Source organism: Mesoplodon densirostris, chromosome 9 (genome assembly GCF_025265405.1).
Source record: "Mesoplodon densirostris isolate mMesDen1 chromosome 9, mMesDen1 primary haplotype, whole genome shotgun sequence".
Taxonomy (NCBI): domain Eukaryota; kingdom Metazoa; phylum Chordata; class Mammalia; order Artiodactyla; family Ziphiidae; genus Mesoplodon; species Mesoplodon densirostris.
The window spans coordinates 92,743,025-92,768,684 of NC_082669.1; the positions used below are offsets into that span (position 1 = coordinate 92,743,025).

Genomic DNA, 25,660 nt, shown 5'->3' on the forward strand with positions numbered 1-25,660 from the left:
TAAGGAGGAATGTACCTTTCTTGAGGCATTGTTTATTTTCCTTCCAGGAAACTGGTATCCTTGGCAATGTTTTTTCTGTTCTGTTCATGTTCTTTACAAGATTAAAAGGCAGATTGCATCTAAAACTGTATTCTAAGTTAACTGAAAATCAGTCCAATTTGAAATAGTCTTCACTGATTATCATGGCATAAAGAACTTGCTGGCACTATTTCTGTTTCTGATGGCATTCAGTAGGCCTCTCATATTCAGTTAGCCATCTCAGGAATGGGGAAAATCAATAGACTACTTTGTTTATTTTCTCATTTTCATTCTTCATATGTGCATAAGAAATTTGAAGCAGCTGGGGGAGCAATACTATTATTACTGGCTGACTAAAGGAAAGAGTCATCTCACTGAATATTTCCTTGGCTGGAGTAAACTTGAAAATTAAGTGTTTACTAGATATTAAGGGGGAAAAATCTTACGGTTCAACGATCTTAGCCTTTTTAGAATGTCTTTCACTAGAACATTCATCTAGATAAAAGGAGTTCATTGCTCTCTATTTTTCACATGATGTGTGCCTAGCATAGAGCCTGATGCATAGTACCATAAATACATGGTATTTCCTATGTGCCAGGTATCGTTCTGTTTATTATAGATGTATTTCTTAACCTCAGCTGTCTATTTTCACTCAGTTCTCTGAGACTTCTTGCAGCTCTCCGGGACTTAATGATTTTAGACTACTTTCTAAAGACCCCTTTCATTTTGATTATATTTTTATTATCAAAAAATGTTTACTGCTCAAAAGCATTAAAAAGTCAGTAAAGAGGAATGAAAATTCCTCAGTGGACTAGAAGAGGAAAATGCTTATAAGGAAAAGAAGAGAAATCAATATTAGTTTCTAAAGTACTAGTCATTCTGCTAGGTGGTTTTCACCTAATTGCATTTAATCTGCACTGTAAACCTATGACATGAACAGGATTATCACAGATTTATAGCTGAGGAAACAGTTGCAGAAAGGCTGATTACCTTACCTAAGATCATACCATTGCTAGGTAGTAGAACTGGGATCAGGACCCATGTCTGTCTGGTTTCAAAGCCTGATTTGGTTTTGGTTTTTCCATTATACATTGCTGCTTTTCTGTTACATGTTGAGTTTTAAACACAGTGGATGAGTTTCTTTATATCTCTCCTTCACCAGGCTTTTCAGATGTGGATCACACCTATGCTCAAAGAACTCAGCTCTTTGACACGTTAGTAAATTTCTTTCCTGACAGCATGACTCCTCCTAAAGGCAACCTGGTGGACCTCATCACACTGTGACTGAAGAGTACCTGGACAGAAATGGAGCACAGGAGTCTCTGCTTTCAGTATTCTGGATTTCAACTCTGTTGACTGACAATTAGGCTGCAGTGACTGAGGACTGCACCAGAATTTTGAAGGGATCTTTGCTGTCACAAATTTTAACCCTCTTCCTTCACACCTGACCTCAACCCCATAGTCCTCATCCCCTTCCAAAATAAGGCTAATAAAGTGAAATCGGTATACTTCCCATTTAAATATATATATATATATTTTATTACTTTAACTTTTAAGAATTCATGAGTATAAAAGAAAAAATAATCAGGCAGTATACCCTTTTCTGATTTTTATTTCATTTTTATAAAATTGGGGCAAGTAAGCACTGTTCACAGACGCAGTGCTACAAGAATTGGAATTTTGTTGTTGGGTTGTTTGGCCTTTCTTCTTCTTTCTTCCCATCTCACTTTACCTTGAGTCACACAGCTGCTTGTAAGTGATACGTATCATTTGTTTACCTCTTCATTCTTAACAGTATATAGTTCTGTAGGGCAATTGATGTATGTTTAAGTGATATATGTGTCTCTGTTGACTAGAGTCTCGTATTACATTAAACAGTAGGAGGAAGGGGGCTCTAATTTACGCTCCTTGTCATAGAACTAAAAAGTGAAACCTGAGATTGATCCCCACACTTATCTGAGATTGGTATATAATATTTCTATAATGATATATTTTATAGTGGATATTACAAAGCTTTGAGTCACAGAAACCTTAAACTGAGGAGAGAATACAGTTCAGAACCTTAAAGAGCCACTCTCAAAATTACCAGCGGGAGGATTCTAGTTGTGATTAGCATGTTCATTGATATCTCTGTAGTAATTTTGGAAGAAAATGACTCTTTCCCCTGGTAGAGCTGTGCAGGACCAGGGCTTCGATTTCTTCCATGTGCTATCTGTTTGTAGCATTTTCATTTGGGAGGATGGGTTCCAGAGCTACGTTTTTGTTTATTTTCATACACATTAGCTCCCTACATCTGCTTCTATATACTATATTTTAAAGAATAATGGTTTGTAGTTGTCCAGTGGAATACAGCTGACAGGCATTTCATTAAACACATAGACCAGGCTTTTTTAATGGAGAAAAAGAAAAATAATGGTGCAAATATTTTTTATTAAACTAAAAGAAAGGCAGATGGGCTTTTCCACTGTTCCTTTTTTTGTGAGGAGTGGTGGTATGTATTGTTCCATGAGGTGCTGTGGAATGCAGCATAGGAAATCTAAACCTGGCCAGTGCTTACATTTGCTCAAAAAGTGTGCTGTATGCAACTGATACCCACCATGGTTAAAGCAGGCTAAGTATAATAAATGTCCATCAGTCCAGTCGCTCTTCCAAGTGAATGACTTTAGAGAATTTACTGTGTCCCCAAGTAGCAAGATTAGGCCTCACCAAAGAAAGAAGAAATTGAATTGCACTTTTGAAAAGTCTCATGTATAGGAATGAGACTTTGAGGTCCCTCTTCAGTCTGTCATTATTGCATGGTTTCACGTCTTTGGGGGAAGGACAGAAGTATATTTGTCCTAGTTCTAGGCTTGAATCTTGGGCTGCTTGGCTTTCCAAGCATCCCAAAGCGATCAGTAGTGATTTATTAAACAATTAGATTTGTTCCTTACCTTGTGAAAGATATAGTACATAATTCAGTAAGTACCAAGTTGTGTAGCTGCAGAATAACCAGTTGACTTTACAGGTGAGCAAATAGAATCTACCTACATACTTAGGCAGTTTCATTAAAAGATTTCCTTGGGCTTCCCTGGTGGCGCAGTGGTTGAGAGTCTGCCTGCCGATGCAGGGGACACGGGTTCATGCCCCGGTCCGGGAAGATCCCACATGCCGTGGAGTGGCTAGGCCCGTGAGCCATGGCTGCTGAGCCTGCATGTCCGGAGCCTGTGCTCCACAACGGGAGAGGCCACAACAGTGAGAAGCCTGCATACCACAAAAAAAAAAAAAAAAAAAAAAAAAGATTTCCTTGACAGTCAAGAACATAAAATATTAATATCGCTAATATTGTAGCCTACTGAACTCATTTCGTGGAAACACGTTGATAGGAAAGAACTTGATAAGAGTTTCTAAATGTAAAAACTCTAGTTCTGCTCACTGTGAATTCTGGCACTTCAAAAACCACAACAGGGCTTCCCTGGTGGCACAGTGGTTGAGAATCCGCCTGCCGATGCAGGGGACGCGGGTTCGTGCCCTGGTCTGGGAAGATCCCACATGCCGCGGAGCGGCTGGGCCCGTGAGCCATGGCCGCTGAGCCTGCGTGTCCAGAGCCTGTGCTCCGCAACGGGAGAGGCCGCAACAGTGAGAGGCCCGCGTACGGCAAAAAAAAAAAAAAAAAAACAGTAACCAAATGAAATTCTGTTTCCCTCCACCGTTTATTTTTATAGTGCTTTTTTGGTCATTTTTTTCCGTTCCTTAGATTCCATATTTGGAGGAAACTCAGTTCTTGAACTCAGTGATTTTGTTTGTTCTTATTTTTCTCTGACTCTCTACTGGTTGTTTTCTAAACATGCTTGTTCTAATTTTATCTTTCCTCACTTTAAGTGGAACCTTTTCCCTTTTCTTCACTTACAGAATTTTTTTTTTTCACTAACATGTTTAAATGGGGTTGAGTCATAGCAAACTGTTTAGGGTTGCTTAAGTGACATAGACTGTATTTAGGAAGTTATTGACTAGGTAAGTCAAAATTTGTACCCTGGGGCTTTAATGAGGCACTGCTGGTAATGATTGCAGGAGAATATAAGCTTCATTATATCCGTGACCAAGATTGACACATTGCTCTCTTTCGACATCAGAACCCTGATATGAAACTTGTTTATATATTTAGTGAGGAGCTACATGTATTTCCAAGTATTCCAGCACTATATTATAATTTAAATAATCTAATTTGGTATTTATACACATTATTTAAGTAGCCAAATATCTATGCTTTACTACTTAAAAATTCTTTCATTCTAGCTTAGTGAGCCCCAGATTGAAACACCTGGTTTTAGATGCATTAGTTAGTGGGGTACAATTTGCTCAGTGTCGTTATCACTAGCTTCAGTTTCATCCCCATTTCTCCTTTTTCCAGTGGAATATATTATTCCAGAATAATAAACTAGAAATAATTTAAACTAGAAGTAAACTAGATCTGTAACATTTTCAGTGCTTATACCTCATGAGAAATTAATTATCTGATTTGCAAGATACTTTGAAAATGCAGTTGCATTTTGTGGAATGACAGAGACCTCATGTGGCCAGCTTGATTAATTCACATATATCAATCTCCTGTGAAGCAAAGGAATTCAGATTTGGGTGCCTAACTGTGCTAAAGCTGACAGTATTAACCTTTAGCAAGATTGTCTTTTCAGACCTGGTTTTCATTAAAACTGACTTATCCATGTCTAATAAGTAAAAACTGATAGAAAACATTAGAAAGTTAATACACTGATTTATCACAGAAAAGCTTGTTGGCTTTAGAGCTCAGTGATTTGTTTAAGATTGTAAACTGCATTCTTTGGTGAAATATGTCTTGAATATAAATGGTTTGTTAGCTTATCTTTCTAGTGAATCTTTTCACATCTGCCTTAAAAGTGCTATTTAGAGATACATTAACAGAGTTTCATGTAATAAAACAGTTTTAAAATCTATAAACAAAAATTAGTTTGAGGTACTTAATCATTGGTGAGAGATTGAGAATGATGCTTAATGAATCAAAAAGCACTTAGAAAGGAGTATGTTTCTGATTTTATTTTCTGAATTAAACTCAGTGTCATGGAAGGAGTTACCCTATAATTATTCTTAACACAATATGAAATTCATTGGGTAATTGTGGGTCATTTAATTTTTTCCTGGGTGAATGTTGTGTTAACTCTCTAGCTGATTGAATATTGCAAAGCAGTTGAGAATTATGGTTTGAAGTGATTTCTATGAGGGGATCATTACAATGTGTACTTTAAACAACGTCATCTAGCTGTAAAAAATATACCCTTTGTAACCCTTCTTTTCTTAAAAAATACATGTTCGTATGTAATTTCGTCCTTTTGCAGAAATTCTGGCCTGAACTTTCACTAAGTTTTAAATTCTTAAGATAGTCCTTAATCTAAGATATGCAGGCTCCCTCAGAAAAAGTTCATAGTTATTAGAGGGGTAATCATAGAGGGTCTGCATATGACAGTAGTTGTAGATTAGATCTTTGGGTTCTTTCAAAATTTTTGTATTCCTTATTAGTCAAATAACATTATTCTTTTGTGATTTTTGACTATGCCCTACATCTCCCTGTGATTTGTATTAATGCTGAAATGACATTGGCTGCCCAAAACTTCTAGTCTAGAGGTGTTTCAGTTGAAGATGGAAGTTTCAACGTTTGTTGAAATAATTAGTTAGGAGCCACCTAGATCAGCTGAATGATGTCGCCACCGTTTGTTTTGATGGGAAGGACTCAGGATTGTAGTTTATTGATTTCTTCACAAGATGCTCTTTTTATCTTTCAAAAAAAAACGCTATCTTAAGAGATTTTATTTATACATAATTTTTAAACCTTGATTTCTTCCTATCCCACAAATACTGTGAATTGTTTCCATTATTTTTTTTTTCTTAGCTAAATCCTCTGACAATAGATTTATAGCACTTAAACCTAAGGAGTCATTAGAGGTTATGGTAAACCAGATTTTCTCGTGGGGCAGAGAGAGATGCCCTTGAGGGAAACCATATCACTATGTGTTTTCTGTTAGAGAGGAGAATGAGGGTATGTTATAGAAGGAAGAATAGGAGCTTTTTGCTCATGGATTTGAAGGTCCACAGATCTAAATGAGAAAGAAAGCTCTTCATTTCTAACCCTAAATTAATTTAATGCAGTGCTGAGAAGACGACTACTATCAAGAGGGATCAAAGCTCAGTTCTGAGTAGTCTTTGGAAAGCAACATTTCTTGGTTAGTTGCTTTCCTTACTGTCTCCCAAGTAGCTGATAGAGATCTGGAAACAGAAAACCCAGTGTAATGGGCTCTAGCTCTTAAACTAGGTGATCAGTTTCTTATGTACAGCCAATTCCTTGATAAGGATTCAGAGGGAAAACCAGCAATAAAACATTTTAACATGCAGTTTTTGGGCTCCCAGGAGACTTGCTTTTTTATGGAGTTTAAGCTCTTGCTGCAACACAGCTCTGTACCATCTGGGATGCTAGCATTCACAGCGGTTCGTTTGGATATCTGAGCTGTCTGCCACGCAAATACCAGCCCAAGGAGATCATCATCCTTCAGTTTCATTCAGTGCTTAATGAATGCCAGATTAATTGGCAGGAAGGAAAAACACTGTGTGATATACTGAACAGGCCTGTGTGCATGATTAAGGAGTTACTGAAGTAGCCAATTTTGAGCTTAATTTCTCTCCTTTGTTAACAAATCTCAAGAAAGCCTTTGTTACAATTTAGCTAGTGTCATTTGGTTGGTGTTCATTTTCTAACCCTTTAAAATAGGAAGAAAATTGTCATTTCGTGTTTAACTTCTAACCCATACAGAATTGAACTGACATCAATTTAGTTTCCACGTTTTAAAATAAATTAATTATACATAATCCAAAGGGTCTCTGTTTATTCTACTTTTCCAGGAAATACATGAGTTCTGGGCTTGGCAGTAGAAGTATTTAATAATTTTGGTTTATTCTTTAGGTTTCCTCCACATCTGTGAAGTGATTAATTAAATTAGAGAAGGTATTTAGAATAAGTTCAATTCCATTGCAACTGGCAGAGCTGTATAAATTCATTTTGCAACAAAGGAGAGGATCTTATACCATCAGGACCATGCCATCAGAGTTTGGCAAGTGACTGTTTGATCACATTGCCTTGTAGTTTGCTATTTTTTCCTTCTTAAGATAAAGGGGGGGAAACTGAGGACAGAGATGTATAACTTTACATTTTTTTTAATATATTTTTTTATTTTTGTTTAACATCTTTATTGGAGTATAATTGCTTTACAATGTTATGTTAGTTTCTGCTGTATAACAAAGTGAATCAGCTATATGTATACATATGTCCCCATATCCTCTCCCTCTTGCACCTCCCTCCTACCCTCCCTATCCTACCCCTCTAGGTGGTCACAAAGCACCGAGCTAGCTGATCTCCCTGTGCTATGCAGCTGCTTCCCACTAGCTATCTGTTTTACATTTGGTAGTGTATATATGTCAGTGTTACTCTCTTACTTCGTCCCAGCTTACCCTTCCCCCTCCCTGTGTTCTCAAGTCCATTCTCTACATCTGCGTCCTTATTCCTGTCCTGTCCTTAGGTTCATCAGAACTTTTTTTTTTTTTTTAGATTCCATATATATGTGTTAGCATACTAACTTTACATTTTTTAAATTGCCTACTTTAGAAGTCTTAGGGTACTTGCACCTTTATAAAGGCTTAGCTTAATTTTACACGTACAGATTAACTATACTTGTAAGAGCACTGTATACAAAGTTATAAGACATATTAAAGTAATTGTCTACCCAACCCCAAATTTGATAGTAGGATATCAAAGTCCAAAAGTTTAAATGCAAGTAGTCTTCTATGGGGAAGGTATATGTTTTTAAAAGTCATGCACATGGTCTCCTTTTTGAGATATTTTTTCCTCTCCCAGAAAAATGATTTTGGTGACCAGTTGTAAACTGATTTCTCCCTCAATTGTAAACCACCCATTTAGAGAAATAAAAGTGGACTCACTTTCTTAAGCATTACATTTAGCCTGACCAAGATATGCTGTGATTGTGTTATTCTTCAAGCCAGCTTGCTTTTTTGACTTGTCATAAAATGTCTTTTGAATTGAATGAATTAAATAGTATAGTATTAATTTTCTTTTATGTATAGCTCAATTTAGATATTGCAAAATAATGAGACATTTTTCTATGAGCAGATTCTTTTATGGAGATAGGTTTTTCTTTTTAATGAGATTTCTTCCCTGTCACCACTTCAAAATCTATGTACAGCTGAGTGTGCAGCCTCAGAAGAAGAGTACAGGAAAGCTTAGGGCCTCCTTTTCTTGTGTTGTTCTTGGCAACAAACATGATTCCACCTTTTCAATGGAAAGATGGGGTGGGTCTGTGTGTATGTGTGTGTGTGTATACTTATTGGCCTGAAATTGAGATCCCTTTAGGTAGAGATAGATCCTCAAAACCAAAGTTGGACTGCAAATTAGGTTGAGGAGGAAGGTACAGCTCCATCCATAGCCAATAGAATCTGTCTGTCCTTCTGGGTCTGCTTATTAACGCTATGGATAGCTCCTTCTCTGTTAGAACATCTCCTGGACTGGAAACATGGTGTTCCAGCAACCAGCTCATCTGAAAGTTGGAGAGTGTTAAACATCTTTTATGGGACTTTTAAATAAATAATAACATTTATTGATTTTTGTGATTATAAAAATATGTTTATCATAGAAATTTAGGAAATTACTAAGTGTGAAGAAGGAAAGCCACTAGTATTTAACTGGTGAGACTTACTAATTTTATTTTTCCTGACTTCCTTCTGTTATCCAACATGGTAAAGGCCAGAAAAAGAAAAAAAAAAAAAATTGACACAGCCATTCCTTATTGTCTGCAAGCATTTTTCTCTACCTTTACTATATTCCTTTAAAGCATTGCCCTTTTCTAGACAAACAGTCTGAAAATAATTCTGTTGATATGTATCTTTTAAGCCTAAACTATAGATGTAAGATACTACCCAAAAGCTATAGGGATCTGCCTTGTTCAGGTCATTGGAAATTTTATCTCTAAGATTAATTTGAATTTTTAAGCCCTTTATGCACCATTATAGACATTTGGAGCATATTCATACCCATGAAGAGCTTTCTGTTTAGATGGACTTTTTAATATAACCATAATTAAACTCACACCTAAAAAGGATGAGGTACTTTTCAAAGGCCGAAGGAAAAGCAGAGAAGAGCAAAGTAAAACAGATGAAATGAACGTAAGTATATAAATAAGGAGTCCTTGAAACAAGAGTTCCTTTACTGTGCTTAACAAATGTCTCTCCAAAAAATGTATTTTTCTGGTTACCAGCTAAGATTTAGAGTTTTATATTTCATGAGAATCCTTTTCTTAATATGTGAAGGAAAAAACTGCCACCTTTCAGGGTTCCACTCCTTCCTTTACCCTCCTCTTCTGTATCCTCAAGTACCTAAATCAGAAAGGAAATCATGAGGGAAATCTGAAACAGCTGGCATAAGCTAGTTGTAGTTTTTAAACAGAAATGTTGGGCTTCCCTGGTGGCGCAGTGGTTGAGAGTCCGCCTGCCGATGCAGGGGACGCGGGTTCGTGCCCCGGTCCGGGAGGATCCCACATGCCGCGGAGCGGCTGGGCCCGTGAGCCATGGCCGCTGAGCCTGCGCGTCCGGAGCCTGTGCTCCGCAACGCGAGAGGCCACAACAGTGGGAGGCCCGCGTACCGAGAAAAAAAAAAAAAAAAAAAACAGAAATGTTTTGGGGCATCAGGTGTCCCCTAACATCATTATTGTTCTAAGTCATCGTTGGGCTGTGTTGAGTGTGTTCCATAATCTTCCCCATTCCCCTCATGATCCTCTCTGTTTTATCTTACTTTTGCCCTATCTGTATGGACTTTTTAGGGTTTTGTTTGTTTTGTTTCTTAGTACAAGTAATGTTCTGATCCCAGGTTTGGTGAATGTGTTAACACTGCTTTGTGAATAAATAAGTGATCTGCTGAACAATTGCAGTTGTAGAATTATGTTGTATGTAATGTACATATGGAGAAAGAATGTATTTTGTTCATTTTCTTAATAAAAAGTTATATATGGACACTACAAGATGTCTCGTGTTTCATAAAACTACTTTTGAAGTCAGCTTTTTAAATGTTTACATACTTTGCAGTTAATATTTTTCCCTCAGAAAGGTGACTTTTATTCAGGCAAACAATATGTACTCTAGAAAGACCTTGTTTTCTTTGAGACAGTGTTGAAATAAAGAAGTTCTGGTGGATCTTACGAAGTTTCTAGGAGAAGTTTCCATTTTTAAAGAGCACTGGTAAGTGACTTCATAAAATGGTGTTTTCTTAATCTGCTATTAATGACCAGTCCTATTTTATCTGTTTTGTAAATTTGGACTTGTGTTTCCCAGGTTTTCTTTGAGGGGGGACATACCTTGTACAGGTTAGGAACTAGAAGAAAAAACTGAACTGAAATAGAAAATTAATTGTAGAAAAGATAGTAAAGAGAGAGAACCTGGAGGTGTTGCACAGATTGGGAAAATTCTGGATCCCTGTCCCCAAAGAAGGAAAGAAATTTTAAGGGCTGAACCTTGAAAAAAATAAACTCAGAAATATGCCAAACAAAGATAATTGATTGTCCAGGTTGAGTTGTGTGAGCTTTCCAGACAGACTCTCAATAACAAGGAGCTCTCCTCTTGGCCCTTTTCATCTCCTGATCTGATTTACATATTCTTGGCTTTGTGTGTGACCCTGCATTCTGCAGTAAGTTAGTTGTCAAATGATTTTATTCAAAGTAGGGATTACGTTTTCTCACTTTACAAATCAAATAATCCATCTTACCACATAGCTTTCATTTCTAGAGTGTGCTTTGAGCATGGCCCATAAGTAACATTTGTGTTCAAAACAGGAAAACGATGTGCAGTGATAAGGTAAGGAATTGGCCTTTCCTGGGTTAATCCTCCAGAGAATTAACTCAAAAGGATGGAAATGTGGGTCATCACCTCCTCTCCCTTGATGTATTTGTCATCTGGTGGGAAGGGAGCAATAAGCAAAGAGGGCTTTGTATTTAACACAGTTGAGATGCCAGCTGCTCCCACGTCAAGTGAGTGTGACTTTCCTCCCACTGGGTTCTCACCTAGGAAAAGCAAAGGTGGTCAGTTATATCTTTTCTGGAAACATTACAAGGAAGAAAGAGAGAAAAGCTATAGTAGAAGTGGTCTGGCCACCGCTGTGCTAGTAAGTTTGATGTTTGGCAAAACCTAAAATGGGAGATTAGGACACTTGGTAATGTCTGTAGCACGTGTTGTATACCTGCCCTCTGAACTTGGGCTGTAAGGATGGGTAACCCAGGGCAGGAGTCAGGAATCCTAGGCTTATTTCCAGATCCACCAGTGACTTCTGTGTAGCATTGGGCACAGTCTCAACCCCTTTGCCTTTCTCTCAATTTTAAGTAAGTGTTGGCAGCAGATCCTGTTTGCTAGGATCCCAGTGACTTTTTAATCTATAAAATGCCAAGGTCATTGAAAAATAACTAGCCATCTTAGTATCATTCCTGTTAATTATAGTAGCCAGTCCTATTCTTTATCTTTTCCCCTTGGGGTTCAAAATAAATATGTGGTTTGGGAGGGAGCTTGTAAAATGGGGGGTTATGAGTGACAGAGGCATAACAAATTAAAAATGACAACTGAGAGTGCCTTTTGGTTGGCAGGGCAGGGAGCAGGGGGAATGACCTATTCAGGAAAAGAATGGAGTCTTAGGTCTTTGTGACCATGATAAACTATGAGTCATTCTCTTCTTAGAACAGTGTGCCTCGAGCATGGCCAGAGGCCTGCCTGAGTTCCTGGTACTTGTACTCCTTTCTGTATCCTTGGCACACTCTTGAAGTTAACCTCAAAATACCTCTGGCCCACCCTTAAGGATGTTAACTGCTTTCAGAACTGCTGTATGAAAGGAAAATCATATTGTAACAGTAGTTGCATTCTAGAAATGTACTTTGTTGTTAATGGAACTCGAGCATTGATGTGGTGTTGAGAAAAGAATGTAGGACTCAAGAGGGAAAAGATGTAGATTCAAGGCCTAGCAGTACCATTTAAGTAGCTGTGTGATCTCAGAATCCTTAATCTCTGTACCCAATTTCCCTGTTGGTAGAGTGGTGACAATTCCTAAATAAGATGTGTAAGAAATGTTTTGTGAACTGGAAGATGCCAGGCAAGAAGAGACTGTTGTATACCTACTATGAATGTGGACCAGATTCACCTGACATTTTCCCTTCTGCAGGTCGGGAATGATGAAGTTTTCTTCTTGCAGTGCAGAAACATGTAAATAGATAATACCACCCCAGGAGATGAAGAGAATCAGAATCGTCTTTGAGCGATTCCTTTCCTGAACCTCCTTCGTCTTCACTATGTCTGTAGGTAAGGGACAGGCAGAGGCTTCTTCTGACAAGTTAACAGGTCCTTTTATTGGCATAACAGGGCCAGAACAGAATTGTTTGTTTATTTTTTGTATTTTTATTTGCCTTGTCTTTACACCAGTGTTTTCATACCTGATCAGGGTTCAGCAGCCCCCTTGGGATCTTTGGTGGTGGATGAGTCACTATTTTATCTGAGGCAAAAGTAGAGGGAAGGAAGAGGGTAAAGCATTGGTAAAACTGTTGTGAGGGAAAATGAGGCCCTTTCAGTTACAATCACTAGAGCAGCCTGAGATAATCTGGAGAACTTGTGGATCCCCTTTTTCCTTTCAGCTTCCGTCCTTCTCTTTTTGTGTCTGGACCTGCATAGTTAAGAGGCATAACTAAGAGCAGAGGTTGCTGCACTGTGTCCTCAGGGGCTTCAATGATGAGCCTCGTGCACAAGTGAAGAATGGAAGCCAATCAGAGCAAAATACTAGGACTTGAACCAGCTTAGACAAAAGCACTTTAATTGACAGTATACAATTTTCCAAAATATATTTTTGTAAGAAAACGGCAATAATTAAGTACAGTCTTTACAAACAAGTTTCTCAGTAAATTCCAGTGTACTTTAGACCCCTGTCCACTAAGACACATGCTCCCCCAGTCTCCTGAGCAAACTGCTTAACATTCACTAATTTTAAAAAAGACCCAGAGCAAATAGTAATCCCCTCCTTTCACTCAGTGTTGGGTTTTCACCAAACCTGAGTGAATCAGCTAATGACAGTGATGAAAGACATTGCTTTACTTTTGCCCCCCCTGCTTTTCCCTGTCTTGTTCCCTTTGATCCTTAGTCCTACTCAGAAGATCTATATGTAAAAGCTCATTCAAAACTTATTTCTTAGCAGAAAAGAATTATTCATTTAAGCCTTAGACCTAAATAACTCAGAAGTGTAGAAGACCAGTAAGGTTCCTATTTTTGTCTTCATGCTCTCCCTAGCCTTGCTGCAGATTCCAGAAGGGAATTCTGTCCTTTGTGTCATTCTGGTGCCTGCCCTTAATTAGCAGTCCTTAATTTGTTGATTCTTCCTGAGGCGCACAGCACTGGGCGGTCTTCCAACCCAGGTTTTAAGCCTGTTTTGTCACTAAAAGTGATTTTGGCCAAGTCAATTTATTTTTCTGGGCTTCAGGCTCTTTTTCTGTTTTGTTTTTTTTTAAAAAAAGATTGGACTGGGTTCTAAAACCCTCTCCCTATGACTAGAGAGTCACTTTCCAACCAGTGTGTATTGACTCCAACCCTTACTGTAACATGCTGGGACTTTATGGAGAGGGGATGAGGATCATTATTTAAAAATAAAAATGCCCAATCTGCAAGACAGACACTTTGTCATCAGCCTGTCTTATATTTCATTTTTCATCAAGAAAAAAATTATTTCCAGTAAAAGACATTTACATTCCTGTTTAGAGGGGGAAAAAAGCCTTCTCTCTTAGCTAACAAGTGTTTTTTCAAAGTATATTTGCTCAGAGCAGTGCAGGGTGTATTAACATTTGGCTGTTGTATTTACATTATCAAAAAATACATATATGTGTATCAGCTTGAACTTGTTTTCCAAAGTTTCTCCAGTATATTATCTAAAAGATAAAGCTCAAGAAGTGGTTTAAATAAACTTTCTGCTAGCTTTCCTTATCAAGAGGAGAAAGAAGAATCTTGTGTCTAGCCTAGATTAAACCTGTATTTTGTCCTACAATGCAAAGAATATTCTGTACCCCATTCATAAGCATTGCTGCGTCTCTCCCCACTCACATAACAGTGTGCTTCCCACTAGATTTTGTCCAGTCATCAGATTCATGGCTTCTGGTCTTTTATGACGTTTAGGGAAACCAGTGTGCCACTGAGATAGAGTTTATAATCTCTCTCTGGCATAACTTGTTTCAAGTCATGCTGAGTTCCTGGTTCTCTTCTCTTCTCTTCTCAGCCCCAGAATCTGAATTACCAGATAGCATCAGAACCCAGTAAAGATGTGGGTTTACAGATACATGGCAATAACGGTCTTTGATATAGGTGCCTAGCTAGTGTCAAGAGCAAGCCAAAGCAAGTTGCCCTAAAAGGCTGGAGCAATACAATTTGGATGCATCAAAAGAAGGGAACCTTTGAACCAGCCCAAAGCTTTTCAAGGTTCTCTGGACACAGCCACATTTATTCCTCTTGACCAAGCATAATTTTTACTCTCTGGTCCTTGCCAGTCGTCACCATCTCTCTCCCCAAGAGGCCTGGGGGTTGTGGCTTTTGATTGGTTTGCAGAGACATATTTGCTCTCTCTGTCTAAACCTAGCTGCTGGAATGTGACCCGGAATGAGCAAAGGAGTAATCTAGTCTGGCCTCTCCCACAGTGGCCACGATAGAATGGGTAGAAAGAACCAAATGCTGGGTAGGAAAGAAGCAAACAGATCTTTTCCCAATGAAACAGTATTTCTTCTATTTTCTCTCAAACTGGTATTCTCCATCCTGCCAACCTCCAAATAGTAGAGAATCAGGGCAAATACTTTAGGATCCTTGTTAGCTTAGCATCTTTCTAGCTCTTGGGAAACTCACGGGTCCTACTTGAACCTCTGGCCTTCCTTTTCTCCTAGGTATCAAATGGCTAAAGGCTATGAAGCGGGAATTAGGCAGCAAAGAAAGGACATAGATCTTCCTCTTGATCCTCTCCTTTAAAAAAAATAACCTATCCCAAACCAGATAGCCTATTTTATCAGAACTGTTGCAGCTTAGACTGCCCCTAGGTTCTAGGGGTCTGGCTTTTTGTCCTGAAGTGACCATTTTCATTCTCCTAAGCATCTTCCTAGTAGCTTCCAGGGAATTTATGCCCGGGAATTTATGCCCAGGATCAATAGAGAACATGGGCAGAGTTCAAAATTCCACACAGGATTCCTTCTTCTCAGAAAATCAGATGAAACCTCACAATGCCCAGCCCTCAGCTGCCGTCTACGTAGCAGCTACCTGCTGAGCTCCCTCAAAACCCCTCCGCTGGGCAACAGTCGGCATTTTGTTTCCCCGAGATGCCACGAGAACCTACAGGAGCGCTGGGCAGCCAGCCCCACTAGGAACACAGAGGAGGGGACACAGCAAGCCCTAGCTCCGTGCCCCGACAGTGAGAGGTCACTGGGAATAGAAGTCCAGGCCCGCGGGCTGTCCCTTACGCACCTTGCAGTGCACTATGCATCTAGGCCTTTCTTGCCCTGTGCACAGAAGAATGGAATCCAACTGAAAATGTCTCAACGATGTGAGCTTTGGCCTTTGGCAGCAGAGTTCTGGATTAAAAAAGAAGACAAAACTCTCAGCAACCTGCAAAGCCCCTGAATTTCCTATGATATGGAAAGTGAAGCCTATCCTACCTGCTGTTTCAATCGATTGTCTATTCAGACACCTCTCTGCTGACTGGGCACCAGGAAGCTCTGTCCTAAAGCTGCTCTTTCATGCTGGATCTCGGGGATGACCGAGCTGGGGTCTTCACCCCATCGCATCAGCTGAGCAGTGACAACGAAATAGGAACACCTTGCCTTCAATAGCTGCTGCAGACCTTAGTCCCCGATGGGAATGGGAGACCGAAGCAGCACTCGGGGAGTCTCTTCAATGAGTGCCTTGGAGGTGGGCCGGGACCCATCCTGGGAGGAAAGGCTTCCCTTTCTCTCTTCACCTGTAGATGGACCCATGTGCAGACTTGTTCATACTAGGAGCCTTGTGTGCTGTGTCAGTCCCAATCTCATAAGCAAATGCCAGGAAACTAGACTCCAGAACAAGGGGTTCAAGATCATGAATGACCTGTGTTAGTCCCAGGGGCCCTGGGACAGAGAGGGGGTGAAAACTGAGTGAAGGGAGGGGGGAGAACAGAGGACAGGAACACTGGCGGACGAGGCTGGCGTAGGAGATAGAAAACGGGACCCATCCTTTCAAGTAATCAGATCGCACTGCAACAGGGTCTGGCCCTGCCTTCCCCTCCATCCCATCCACTGACTGGCAGCTTCATCCCCCCTGCCCAGGGCAGCTCTGGAGGGAGGGCATAGGTGATCACAGCAGCGTGGCGTGGTGGCAATGGGCACTGCACTGAATGATCTGTTTTCATCCTGACTCTGTCACCTAATGGCTGTGTGACCCTGACTTTACCCTCTTTAGGCCTCAGTCATCTCATCTGTGAAATGAAGGGATTCTATTAGATGGTCTCTAAAGTCCCTTGGATGGCTCTTTCCTGATCTCCCAGCAGCACTGAGCTCAGGCACTAGTGGGTTATTTTACAAGAGGATTCTACACAGAATGTGATTTGTTCAGCTTGAAAAGGGAAAAATTAAGGCCTGTGGGGATTGGGGGGAGGGAACCCTCCGAGTCTGCTCTCCCTCCCCAGTCTTTCCCTCGAAGGGGAAGGATTTTCCTCCCCTGTCCACATGGCACTTGAGGCGCTTGGGCTGGAGCTCTGTGCACCATCGGAGGCCACCAGCAGACCTGATTAGAGGTGTGTGTCTTCCTCCTCCTCTAGGTCATCCTTGGTCAGGTTGTCCAGAGGGACGATCCAGCTGTCCCCCAGCTCCCCATTAAGGCTGACCACCTTTTTCTCCTGCATCTCTGATGAGGTCTCCATCACTTCCAGGGTTGGATTGTCGTGGTAACCATTCTCCACCGTCTGTAGCTCCTCTGTGAGTCGTTGCTAGAGTAAGGGAGATGACCCAAGAAAAAGGGGTAATTTTTGAGGGCTGTTAGCCTTGCTCTAGCCTTAATATTACACCTGTACCCCATAATCCAGGAACCCCGATTTGGCTAAGGTGAACAACAGGTGGTCCTGGAGGCCTTCCTGACTACTGGCCTGCCTCGGGGCTAGTCTGAGATAAGAACTTGCCCCACATCCTAAAATGCCCAGCTCACTTCACCTTTGCCCTGGTGGCAAATCCGTGACATCAGTGGAGATGGACTTTGTCCTCCAGAGTCCTCCAATCTCCTCTTTCCTCCATTCCTTCCCCACCAGACCTTCCTCTCCAGGACCCTCTTCACCCTGCTGCATTGAACTGGAACGAACTGTAAGAAAATGACTTCCATCTGGCCGAGTGACTGAGGACCTCTCCTCTAAGCCTGAGCAAGGTGGGTACAGCACAACTTCTAGCTATCTCTGCTGCAGATGGGAACTATCTAGAGATAGTACTTTCTCTCCATTTTTACCTAAAATACAACCTAGGTGGCACGAGACAGTCCCCCAGGAAGCTTTTAACAAATATACTGATCCAGAAATTCTGTTTCAATTGGTATGTGAGGAAGCTAAGCATGGGGTTTTTTTTTCTAAAACTCTCCACAGTGTGCAGCCGGGGTTGAGAACCATGGGTCAGGGTGGAACTGTAATGAGGGAATTCTATTAAGGTAAATGAAAGAACTTCTGGTTAGACAGGTATGCATCAGCCCATTTATAGCAGTGGATCCTCAGAGCAACTCTGCAAGGTGGATATTATGCCCACTATGCAGATGAGAAACCTGAAGCTCAGAGATGATGACTTGCTCAAGGTCACCCAGATAATGGGAGGCAGAGCTAGGGCGTAACCCCAGTCTTCCTGACTCCACAGCCCACGCTCTTCCCTTTCACCACGCTGCCTCTTTAACTGTCCAGGCAAGTTTCCATGTCCTATAAGGGATGACCTCTGCCTATCAGAAAGGGCCCATGGCCCCCTCGCTTTTCTCTAATAGGGGAATAACGGGGTGAGAGTCATCCAGTGAACTGGACTGCTTCCCGGCTAGTGGAATGAAGTCCTCACCTGGTCCTTCCTCTGGGAGAGACGCTGGTGGCAGCAGCCATAAAGGGCCGCGACCAGGAGCAAGAAGGAGGCCATGCAGACAATAGTGATGATGAGGGGCATGCTGAACCGGTCCTCGGTCTCTTCTGGTGGTCCTTGACCCTCAAACTGCATGTCATTGACTCCCACCTGGCCAGGAAGGAGAAAGTTACGTGGCAGAAAACAGGTTCCGGGTCACCCTCTCTCAGAACTCCCACTCACCTATGAGCTCTCCCACTTGGGGTTTGGGGGGGAACCCATTCCACCGCCCTGCTGTCCCCTCTCACTCTCCTATCTTCTAGATGCTTGCAAATCAGAGGTTCCTCGACAGAGACAGTGGACCCGGGGAAGCGTGGACTTCCAAGGGACAGGCCCCTGACCCGGTCTGTGCCAGCACACGGGGGGCATCCACTTACCTCTTTTAGGTCATCCCATTTGTCTTTCAGCAATTCATAAACGTCCATGGGAAAGAGCTTTGCTGAGGGGGAGAGGGAGAGATGCCGCTTCAGTGGTCTAGATCAGAGCGACGTGGTAAGGGACAAAGGAGGACATCCTGAATCTCAGTCCCCTGAGTGGTGTCTCTCTCGGGTGGCCAGGGGTTGACAACTGACCCATCCTTGTGCTCCTGCACCTCCTACCCCACTCCCACCCCACACAGGCCTCAGCCTCCCCCATCCCCCCCCACCCCTGCCCTCAACTCACTGCAGATAGTGATTTGTTTGATTGCCACTGCCTGGATTTCTGGAACAGGTGCCAGCTGTATATGGCACTGATCTTGAGCTGGGTTGAAGGAGGCTTTTGCTGCTCGGCACAAAAGCGTGACCAGTTTGTCATTCGAAGCGGTCGCATTCTGTTGTGGAGAAACCGCAGGTAATTCCTCAGGGATCGTGACAGCAGCCTAGGCTTGTGGAGCCACCCTTTGAGCTAAGGTCAGGAGGACGCTGTTGTCGGCTGTGAACTTACTCCCTTCTCCAGCCACAGGCTGGTGCCATTCCCAGGCCTGCCAGGAGTGGTGAGTTATGTGCTGTCCTCCCGGGCCAGCCCCTGCCTTCTCTGCCTCACGTGGAGCTCTCCCCCTAGTCTCCTTACCCTGTTTATCTCATCGTGGTTGAGCAATACCATTCGCCCTAGTGCCGCTTTCTCCCTCAGAGCTCCTTAAGGATCACGACCTCCTGCCCCTCATCATCTCTCTCCCCAGAAGGACCTGAGGAGGCACTGCCAGTGGGGAAGACGCCAGGCCTCTCTGAACCTACCATTTGCCAGCCCTTGATGCTGAGCTCAAAGACCTCAGGAGGGGAAGCCCTGGCTCTCAGCTCAAGGTTATCCATCCCAAAGTCGAAACACACGTGCCCGTCCCCTAGGCTAAGACCCTGAAACCATAAACAGGCTGACGGGAGAAAGGCGAGGCCATCACTGCACAGGGGAAATTGGGAGTATCTTGAAGATGCACGAGGACGTCTTAGACGGGCGTCTTCTGTATTTTTCAGCAGAAAGGGTGTGGCTGGCTGGCTTTAAGGCTGAGGGTGAGGAAGCAAAGTGTGGGCAGCTTTTACCCAGCCCTGCCACATCATCCAGAGACACCCCCAACTGATGTGTCTCTGACCAGAGTATGGAATAAGGGTACCGAGATGAAGAAAAGGACTCCATATGGCTTGTCCCACAAACCATCCCTTGGGTTTCTACCTGGAATTTCCTTAGGCTTACTAATTCCCCAACCTGCTACCACAGGTAAAGATCCAGGGCTTTCCTCTTTCCATTCACAGCAAAGGAAAAGAACGCTTCTTACCACCAAACATGCCCCTGCCAAGTTTCAGCCAAAAAGAGAGCCGAAAGAAAGGCCAGGCAAGCATCAGTGTGATTCTTACCTTGTCCAATAAGCCCAACCCTAGGGGAGCACTGCTCCCTTTTAAAACTCTAGCTTTTCTATAGTTCACTTGGAAAATTCCAGCAAAATGGACACCCAAAAGGAAACAACTGCAGAAAATAGGTGGTACAAAAGTACTGTAAACCCAAGTTTTCCATCCTATTCTAGTTCCATGGGGTGTTTGCCAAAATAGCCACTGACCAGGAGAGGGCAGCAGTGAGCCATCCATCACCAGCACTCGCTCAGGCCTCAGCTACTGACAAGGCTCTGCGGCAGACATCCCCAGACTAAAGCCCTTAATCCTAGGGAGACTGGCAGTCTGAATGCTACACATGCAAACTTACTCACACATGTGCTGAAACCATCTCCCCCAAACAATACACAAACAACTCCCCGAGGGGAAAGACAACTGTCGGCAACAGCTCCCCTAGGTTAGAGGGTGGCCATCAGATAACACATGGACCAGGAAATATAAAACCACAGACTATTAGAACAGGGAGAGTTAGGCAGACTAAGCCTCTCATTTTCAACTGAGGCCTCTGAAGCGCAAAGAGATCGACTTAACAAAGTCACATCCTGAACTAGAAGCAAACAGGAACCAGGATTGGGGTCTCCAGACTCTCAGAAGTGAAAGCCCAGATTCCTGGCCCTGCGGCAGCCCTGAGGGCGGGGCTTCCCTTAGAGAAGTTTGAACCTGGCTCTGACCCTCCATAAGATGGGAAAGGACCACGTCCTGTCCTACTAGGAAAAAACAAGAGCAGGAAAATGAAAACATCTCTCTGCTCCTTTCTGGAAGGAACACTTCACTCCCTTCCACCTTCCGTGACCCTACTGCTAAACAGCATTTTGGGGATGTAGATCAGAGTGGGGCTCAGATGAGCAAGGTACTCACACAGATGTTGGTTTTCAAGACATCAGTTTTCGAGATGTTCAGGACGAGCATCTTCTCATTCAGCTTTTCGGGAGAATCGCACTGTATCTGGAAGAAGCCACTGGGATTAAGGGTCAGGCTGAGCCTGACGAGGTCTTGTCTTTCTTTGCCTTCTCCCTCCCTCCCTTGGGTGGGTGACAGCAAATAAGGAGTTGGGGGCAAGCTGGGAGTGTGGCCGGCTGGAGATGGAGAGCCAGGTGTGTTACTGGCTATCATGCTGTCTACGCCAGAGTCCAGCAAAGCCAGCGAGGGTGAGTGAATGATGACAGCTCCTCACAGCACCCCCAGGCGCCCTGGGGAGGGAAGAGTAGAAATGCTCTTCCTGGAGTCCCTTCTCTCCGACTCTGGGCTCTCTCACCTGTCCCACACCTGCTGGAATTACTGAGGTGGGAGAAGGGACACTGGAGCCTTGGGGGGCAGTTGACTCCACATGAGTGATGGAGCTTGTGGGTGCCCTGGCAGGAGATGTGGTCCCAAGTCCCGATGAAGAGCCTGTAGGCTGCAGAGCCTCAGAGGTGCCAGTGACAGCTGGCATCTTGCTGGAGGTGTGTTGAGTTCCTTGTGAGGCAACCCATGGTGCTATAATTGGGAAAACAAAGTTTATGAGAAAAGGTGAGTGGTACCTTTAACACCACAAGACAGGCTTTCTTGTTCCTAGTTTCCTGAGGTTCTTTGGTCTTATCCCCCCACATAGACCACAAGCAGAAGGAGGCAGGCTATGAAGAGGAGGAGGCAGGCAGATGAAGTCAATTCCCATAACCTAGTACAGGATGAGCAGATTGGATGAGCCAGCGTAGGAACCCAACAGAAGAAGTATCAACAGCAGTGACAATGCCAGCAGCAAAGCTAACATTAACTGAGTACTTACTCCCTGTGAGGCTCCTAAATGCTTCAAAGGTACTTTCTTTTTCAATCCTCACAACAACTCTGTGAGGAAGGTACTGTAATTATCCCTATTCTATAAACAAGGAAACTGAGTCTCAGAGGAACTCGATGAATTGCCCAACGTCACACGCTAACAAGTGGCAGAGCAGGGACTTGCATCCAGGTTTATCCAACTCAGAGCACCAGCTCTTACGCAGGAGGTGACCACCGTGCCCTTGTGCCGTGGCTATCTAGTTCTTCACCACACACCCAAATTACCTGCGGGGCTGGGGGGTGGAGGTTTCCTCAAAACGCAGATGCTCAGGTTCACGCCTAGAAATTCTGATTCAAGAGATCTGACCTGGGTCATGATCTTGAGGCTCACGATCCATCAGTGAGTTTTGAAATTAATTTACTGGCTTAAGACCAGCACTTAAGAAAAAAAACAGTAAATGCTCCACTAGGCAGGTCAAAACCCTGAGCTCTCATCGGAACACACAGCTCTGCCAGCGGCTATGAAATGGGAAACCAACGGCTGAGTGAAGGTGGTGCATATTCATGAATATGAATATGCGTGAATCTCCAGCAACTGTACAGAACATAAGCATTTGAAAGTTTCTTTTTGCTTGAAAAAAGAAAGGCATTACTTACTTAGTGTGGTCAGTGTCCCCTGCGTCGTGAAGGTGGGACCCGCCATTGTGCCTAAACTTGTAGCTGCTGTAATTTTGTTTGGTCCCTCGAAGGAGCTCCCTGCAGGCTCTGAAGTCACAGGGACCGAAGTCACAGGGACGGTGCTAGGCTGGTGAGTGCTTGCTGGGGTGGGCAAGGAAGGAAGAGCAGGCATGATGACTGAGGTGTTACCCTCAGTTGGAGGGTCAGAGGCTGCCCGATTTCCTTCCTTAGTGATCACACTGCTTGTGGTCACACTGTGGCTACTCTGGGTTCCAGATTTAGCTGAATTGCTTTTAATTCCACTCTGGCTGCTTGTGGTTTCAGGCTTTGTCGAGACAGTGGTTGGTGTGGTTGTAGAATCCTTTGAGTCTTTAGTAGTTATAGCAGAGTTGCCTGTGGCTGGTTTCTCATCTTTGCCACTGGCTGCTGCAGTTGTGCTTTGCTGGGCTGAGGTTGGCACTGCCCTTGAGGTGTTAGGCGTTGTGGGTGTGCTTCCCTTGGTCTCCAATGCAGTCACACTTTTATCAGTGGATGGTGGGACTGTGCTTTGTTTGACTGTGTCTGGAACACTGGATGGTGGAAGTGTGTTTGGCTTGCTTTCTTCGGCAGCTGTTTCACCACTAGGCTTGACTTCTGTTTACAAAGACAACACAGAATCAACTAGGGTATTAGCTGGAAGTCTTTCTCTCCCCATTTCTCCAACTCTTCCCCAGGATCCAGAGGCTTTGCTCCCATCCCTGCCATTTGTCTTGGCTGAAGGGTCTGGGTCCTTGTGCCCAGATTTTTCTGGGGTTCAAGAAGCCTCTAAGAGGGAGACTGAGAGGGAAGCAGAGGAAGTCAAGGGAAATTCCACTCAAGAGAAAACCTAAGCAGCTAGTCCCGCTGCGTGTGGGAGCCTGCACTGAATTCTCTGCTCTCCCATCCGGCCCCAGGCACTCGCCCTTCAAGGTTCCCCTACCCCAGCAGAGAACCATCATCACCTCCTTCTCCCAGACCCATGAGCTTGCAGAAGACTCAACAGACTCATGCGTACTGAAGTGCCCTGTTCTCAGCATGGCAAGAGGAGCATGCCTCTGTTCCCCTGGACATGTAGCTAGAAGGAGAAACTGGTAAAGTGAAATTACACAAATTACCATTTAAGTACAACTGCGCTGAGGAAGAAAAGTACACAGCGCTCTGACTGTGTCTAGCATGGGAGCTCAAACCTTGTCAAGGGGTCAGGGAAGGAAGGCCTTTTATTGATTGATTGAAGGAACCATTAAGTGACAGATTCGGGCCCTGGGATACAAGGGTAAGACACATGTAATCCATACCCTCAGGGAGCTTACATTCTAGTGGGAGAGACAGAGATTAAACAATAGACAGACAACTCAATGTCAAATTCTGGTGACGCTACGGAGGAAATGAAGAAGGAAATGATACAGAGAACATGGGGAGAGGGCTGTTAGAGAGAGAGGTAAGGAAGGACTTCTCAGAGATGACCACTTAGCGAAGACTTGAAGGACAACGAGGTGAGAGCTGTGTGAAGAATGTGAGGAAAAGTGTGCCAGGAAGAAGGAAAGAACCTGCAAGTCGCCAAAGGAGGGACAAGAGCTCAGAGAAGACAAGTCTGAGAGCAGTTCAGTGAGTGAGGGGGGGAAGAAGCAGGGCTCAGAAAACTCAGGGCCTCACAGGTAAACTGACACTATACGTGCTGTCTAAACCATACCCTTCTGAGAATAAAAAGGAAGCGCTCTTAAAAATTGTATCCTATGTAAAATGAGACAAAAGATCACCCTCCTTAGACCAAAATAAGGACAGGGGATTTTATTTTAAGTGGGGGAAAAAAAAAAAAAGCCACTGAAGCCATGGAAGGCTTTAAAGCAAACAAGTTTTATAAGGTGATTTACAAAGAAACATACTCTTGCTGCTTTGGGGGACATGGATATGGAGATGGAAATTAAAGAGGCTGTTACAGTAATCCAGATGAAGTGGATACTAGTCAGCTGTATTAAGTCATTGACACAGGAGCCAAAAAGAGGATGGATTCAAGACTGTATTTTGGAGGTAGAATCAACTACTTGCTGATGTACTTACTAAGGGAGGGGAAGAGGAGAGGCCAGGATGATTCGTGGTTTTCTGTTTTGAGCAGAAGGGAGAGAATGGTGGGAATCGGCATAGGGGACTTTGGCCATTCTTCGTAGCCAATCAGAATCTGTAGCATTTTTCTGTGCTTGGGGAATTCCCCACACAGCAAGACTGAGGGAAGCAGGATTTGCCTCTTATTATAGATGCTGAAAATGCCAGCCTCCCTTGTGACCAGAGCACAAGCACGCACTCAACTGCCATGAATGAGACACCTCCACCCCAGCCAGTGCGTAAAGGGGCAGTAGACTATGGGGAACCCTGAGGCAGGAGCAGTGGAACCACGCTCAAGTGTGAGCAGCCGTGGAGGTGATGCTAGAGAGAGCATCCACAGCCAAAGCTACAGCACCTGGAGCTTGGCACTGGCGAGCAGCACTAGCCTCTTCACACAAGTTCCGTAAGCCTGACTCGGATGATGTTAAAGGTAGCCCTGAATGTGGTCTTCAGCAAGCCCAGCTCCTCCATAAGCTAGACAGTGTCCCAATATCTTTCACATGTGCACGCACACACACACACACACACACACACACACATTTTGCTAACGAGAATCAGGCGTGATTGCGGGCAACAGAAATTCGAGGGTTAGTTATTGGACCTTATTGGGGTTAAACGTAACTGGAATTCTGCAAGTATGAAGGGAAATGACTTGACTATCCTACAGCATCTCATGGAGAAGCAGTCACAGTAGCGCCTGCCATCTAGAATTAAGTGCCCATAAAGTGGCTTTGGCAGGACTGAGTGGCTACTGCCATAGAAGAATATGAAGAGCACACATAAAAGGACGTGTGTTAAAAATCAATTTGATGGTGGTTTTTCCTTCTTAGTAGTTCATAAAATAATGGTGCTTCTTATAACTGATCATGTCAGAGTATCTTTCTGGTAAAAAGTGAGATTGCAGAGGGGAATATCAGCAAGGGAGGTTGGGTGGCGTGGTTACTTCCTACTACGGCAAAGAGCTGAAAACGGCTTCTCAGCCCCAAAACTGCCGACGTTTTGGGCTGGGTACTTCTT

At 43.3% G+C, this 25,660-nt stretch overlaps 2 protein-coding genes across 3 annotated transcripts in view; one reads left to right on the top strand and one right to left on the bottom strand.

The window, feature by feature from the left end:
* MKLN1 (muskelin 1) overlaps window positions 1-10,075 on the top strand; it is a 185,681-nt gene extending 175,606 nt beyond the window's left edge. For both annotated transcript variants that reach the window (XM_060108841.1, XM_060108840.1), the window contains one exon: window positions 1,181-10,075. In XM_060108841.1, coding sequence (XP_059964824.1) covers window positions 1,181-1,302 — 122 coding nt within the window. In that variant the 3' untranslated portion in view covers window positions 1,303-10,075. The remainder of the gene's footprint in view (window positions 1-1,180) is intronic.
* Window positions 10,076-16,888: 6,813 nt separating this feature from the next.
* The window catches only part of PODXL (podocalyxin like), a 43,791-nt gene continuing 35,019 nt past the window's right edge, over window positions 16,889-25,660 (bottom strand). The window contains exons 2-8 of the mRNA XM_060107740.1: window positions 22,505-23,158; window positions 21,348-21,568; window positions 20,951-21,037; window positions 18,897-19,044; window positions 18,611-18,672; window positions 18,177-18,344; window positions 16,889-17,086 (exon numbers count right to left, since the gene is read on the bottom strand). Of these exons, the coding sequence (XP_059963723.1) occupies window positions 16,889-17,086; window positions 18,177-18,344; window positions 18,611-18,672; window positions 18,897-19,044; window positions 20,951-21,037; window positions 21,348-21,568; window positions 22,505-23,158 (1,538 nt within the window). The remainder of the gene's footprint in view (window positions 17,087-18,176; window positions 18,345-18,610; window positions 18,673-18,896; window positions 19,045-20,950; window positions 21,038-21,347; window positions 21,569-22,504; window positions 23,159-25,660) is intronic.